Below are 3,653 nucleotides of genomic sequence, written 5' to 3' on the forward strand. Positions count from 1 at the left end.
TTTTCAAGGTACAGACATCGTATGCTCCAGCCGTTCTTCAAACAATTTCAAATCCTGATGGAACCGTGTCCATTATACAGGTCGATCCAAATAATCCGATAATAACTTTACCAGATGGCACAACAGCTCAAGTTCAAGGAGTGGCAACGGTAATTTAACCGATTTTTAATTATCATGTGGTTATTGTAGTACAAATCACCATAAATAAACGATTTAAATTTTTTTTTTTTTTCTAGATACACGCTTCCCAGGGAGATGGAACTCAAACGGTTCATACAGTTCAAACCATACAGGATAGTGTGACGGGTGAAAGCGTTGCCGTTGATCTCAATAATGTTACAGAAGCAACATTGAATCAAGATGGACAGATTATTTTAACGGGAGAAGATGGCCATGGTAAGCTTATTCGCGGTACACACTTTTAAAATTAATATTTTATTTATTTATTATTTTAATATTTAATTGATTTTCAGGTTATCCGGTTTCAGTTTCAGGAATGATAACCGTACCTGTATCTGCATCAATGTATCAAACGGTCGTTGCTAATATTCAACATTTAACGCAAGCCAGTGACGGAACGATGCAGGTAGTTTTTCTTTATTTCAAAAATATTAATAATAATAATAATAATAATAATTTGTAATTATTACAGGGGCTTTAATACGTCACACAAATTATCGATGATTTATATTTTTTTTATTTGTTAATCGTTTAGGTTGTGACGCCAGTCGTTCAAGTACCTAAAGTTGAACCCTCTAACGAAAACGGAGTGGAAACTATAACGGTGACGTCATCGGGTAACATTGTCGGACATCAAATGGTGGCAATGGGAAACGGTAACGAACCTCAAGTTCTTCAGGTACTCTCATTGAAAGATGCTTCCGTATTGACGAAAGCCATAGCTGCACAACAAGCTCAAAACGTTGCCGAAGTTAAAACCGAAATAATAGATGAATAAAAATAATAATAATAATGATAATAATCTGAACTTGGCTTAGTCGTGAGTGTGGATATTATTTGTGAATTAGAAAATTTATTATTCGTCGTACGTTCTTAAAAAAAAAAGAGAAGAAGGGGAAACATGGCAAATATGGCGGTCGCACTAATCAGTTTTTTTAAAAATTTATTTATTAAGAAACGCACGGGAAAATATTTTTCTTTCTGAAATGTTTTAAAAAAATATGAAATGGAAAAAAAAAAGAAAATTTTAATTTTTAAAATATAAAATAAATAATAAATTAATAAATGTAATTTTTTATTAATAATTATTTATAATTAAATTTTAGTAAAAGTGTAAAAAGAAAATTTTTTTTCTAAACGATGATGAAAAGAATTTATTATTAAAAAGAATGCATTATTATTATTATTATTATTTTCTTATTAAATGCTATAAATTAAAGGAAAAACAATATTTTAAATAAGAAAAAGAAATAAATAACCGTGCGATAAACGTAATTTTATTTAAATAAAATGTACATAATATTATGTAAAAAAAAAAAAAAAAAAATAATTAAAATCTAGTCGAAAAGGAATTAATTTGATATTGACCATGATTTACATTAATTAATTAATTAATTAATAAAAATAATGAATTGTAGTCATCACTTAATAATTATTTTCTTAAATAAATAATTTATTAAAAAAATTATTTTAAAAAAATGTCCCTAACCTGTGTAGAAGTAATATATAAACTGCCTATAAAATAAGTTTTTTTTTTTTTTTTAATGATTTGTCGCTTAGATGTATGGTGTATGTCATATAAATAATAATAATAATTAAAAAATGTCACTGTTTGTAGTTGTCGTTGTTGTTGTTGTTGTGTGAATTCGTTGTTGGTTTCTTCTACTTCTTAAATGAGTATTTTTTTTAATTTAATTAAAAAAAAATTGTACAGTTTTCAATAATTAAGAACTTTTTTTTTTTATTTTGTAAATTTTTTATTTTAACAAAAAAAACAAAACTTTGGCCAAAAATATTGTAAAAAACTTAATGAAATTTATTTAAAGGAAAAAATTATTACTGGCAGTGTATTAAAATGATGGGACGCCATTTTGAAATTCTTTTTCTTCTTCATTTTGAAAGTGCAATATAAATAATTAAATTAATTTTTTTTTTTTTTTTTGGGGCAAAATGATAGATAGAATTGTCAAGAAGGATTTCAACCGAGTAAATTTTTTTTTTTTTTTTTTTCATCCCCCTTAGATGAATAATAATAATAATAGTTAAACGTCGTCGTTTTTTTTTTTTTTTTTTTATTTGAATTATATTGTGTAGTACTTAATTAATGGCGAAAAAAAAAAAAAAATAGTCTTTGTATAATAAAAATACATTTCATCAATTTAAATAAATTTAATTATATATATATATAGAAATTAGTTTATAAATAGTTATAATAATAATAATAATAATAATTATGTCGTAAAATACTATATTACTACTATTATATTTAAGGCCAGGAAAAAAATAAAAGGAAATAATAATAATTTTGCCAATATTTGTAATAATAATAATAATAATAATGTTTCTTTTTTTTATTATGAGAGAGAGAAAGAGATGGAGAGAGAGAGAGAGAGAGAAATTTTTTTTTTTTTTTAATAATTATTATAAAACAGAATTTTATTATTTTAAATAATTTTAAAGCTGCCAATTAGAAATAATTATTTTTTTATAAATAAAAATTTGTTTTATTTTTTTTTTTTCGATTTGGTAACCGTTTTTTTTTATTAAATAATTAATTAATTAATAGTTGTATTATTATTATTATTATTATTAAAATTATTAATTTTAATTTAAAAAATAATAATAATAATAGATGAGAGTTGATGAGAGTACCTTAAAAAAAATAAATTTTATTTATTTTTTTATTATTATTATTTTTACTACTACTATTATTATTATTATTTTAATAATTTTTTTTTTTATGGAAATCTCCAACTTATTTAATACAAAAAAAAAAAAAAAAAAAAATTATTGCCGATAATAATAATAATAATAATTTTTGTTATTATCAATTGAGTCGATGGCAAATGTTTTTAATTGTAAAGTAATAATTTATTATTATTATTACTATTATTATTATTATTATTGTTTATAATTTTTTTTTTTTGGAGAGTATAACAATAGTACAATTATTTTAATTATTTAAATAAATTAAAATTATAATTTTTCCAACAGAAAATTAAAAAAAAAAAAAAAAACATTTAAAACGGAAGCGAGAAAATTGGAAAATTATTATTATTATTATTATTATTTGAGTTCGGTAATTGTAATTCGTATTATTAATAATAATAATAATATATTTTAAAATGAGTATGTCACGTGATTTTATTTATTTTTTAATAAAAGATATGGAAAAAAATATTAATAATAATATTTATGTAACCGTTATGAAAAAAAAAAAAAAACTCGCGGTGGGGTAAAAACAATTGAATTTTATTATTATTATTATTATTTATTCTTGAGCTTCTTTATTATTATATTCGTGGCATAAAATTAATAAGAATTTATTTATTTTGTTATTTTTTATGTGTAAGACAAGGAAAATTTTTTTTTTTTTTCTTCCTGTAATTTTTTTCTCTCTTTTTTTTTTTTTTTTTTTCTTCTAAACTCTGATAATGATGATAAATGAAAAATTTTTTTAAAATGAAATATAT

At 21.5% G+C, this 3,653-nt stretch overlaps 1 protein-coding gene across 1 annotated transcript in view; it reads left to right on the forward strand.

The window, feature by feature from the left end:
* Phum_PHUM477360 (DNA-binding protein Ewg, putative) overlaps positions 1–958 on the forward strand; it is a gene marked incomplete at both ends in the record, with an annotated part of 4,423 nt that extends 3,465 nt beyond the window's left edge. The window contains 4 exons of the mRNA XM_002430367.1: positions 9–149; positions 237–396; positions 474–586; positions 716–958. Of these exons, the coding sequence (XP_002430412.1) occupies positions 9–149; positions 237–396; positions 474–586; positions 716–958 (657 nt within the window). The remainder of the gene's footprint in view (positions 1–8; positions 150–236; positions 397–473; positions 587–715) is intronic.
* Between the last annotated feature and the right edge of the window lie 2,695 nt (positions 959–3,653).

The sequence above is a fragment of the Pediculus humanus genome, genomic scaffold, assembly GCF_000006295.1.
Source record: "Pediculus humanus corporis 1103172108254 genomic scaffold, whole genome shotgun sequence".
NCBI classification, from domain to species: domain Eukaryota; kingdom Metazoa; phylum Arthropoda; class Insecta; order Psocodea; family Pediculidae; genus Pediculus; species Pediculus humanus.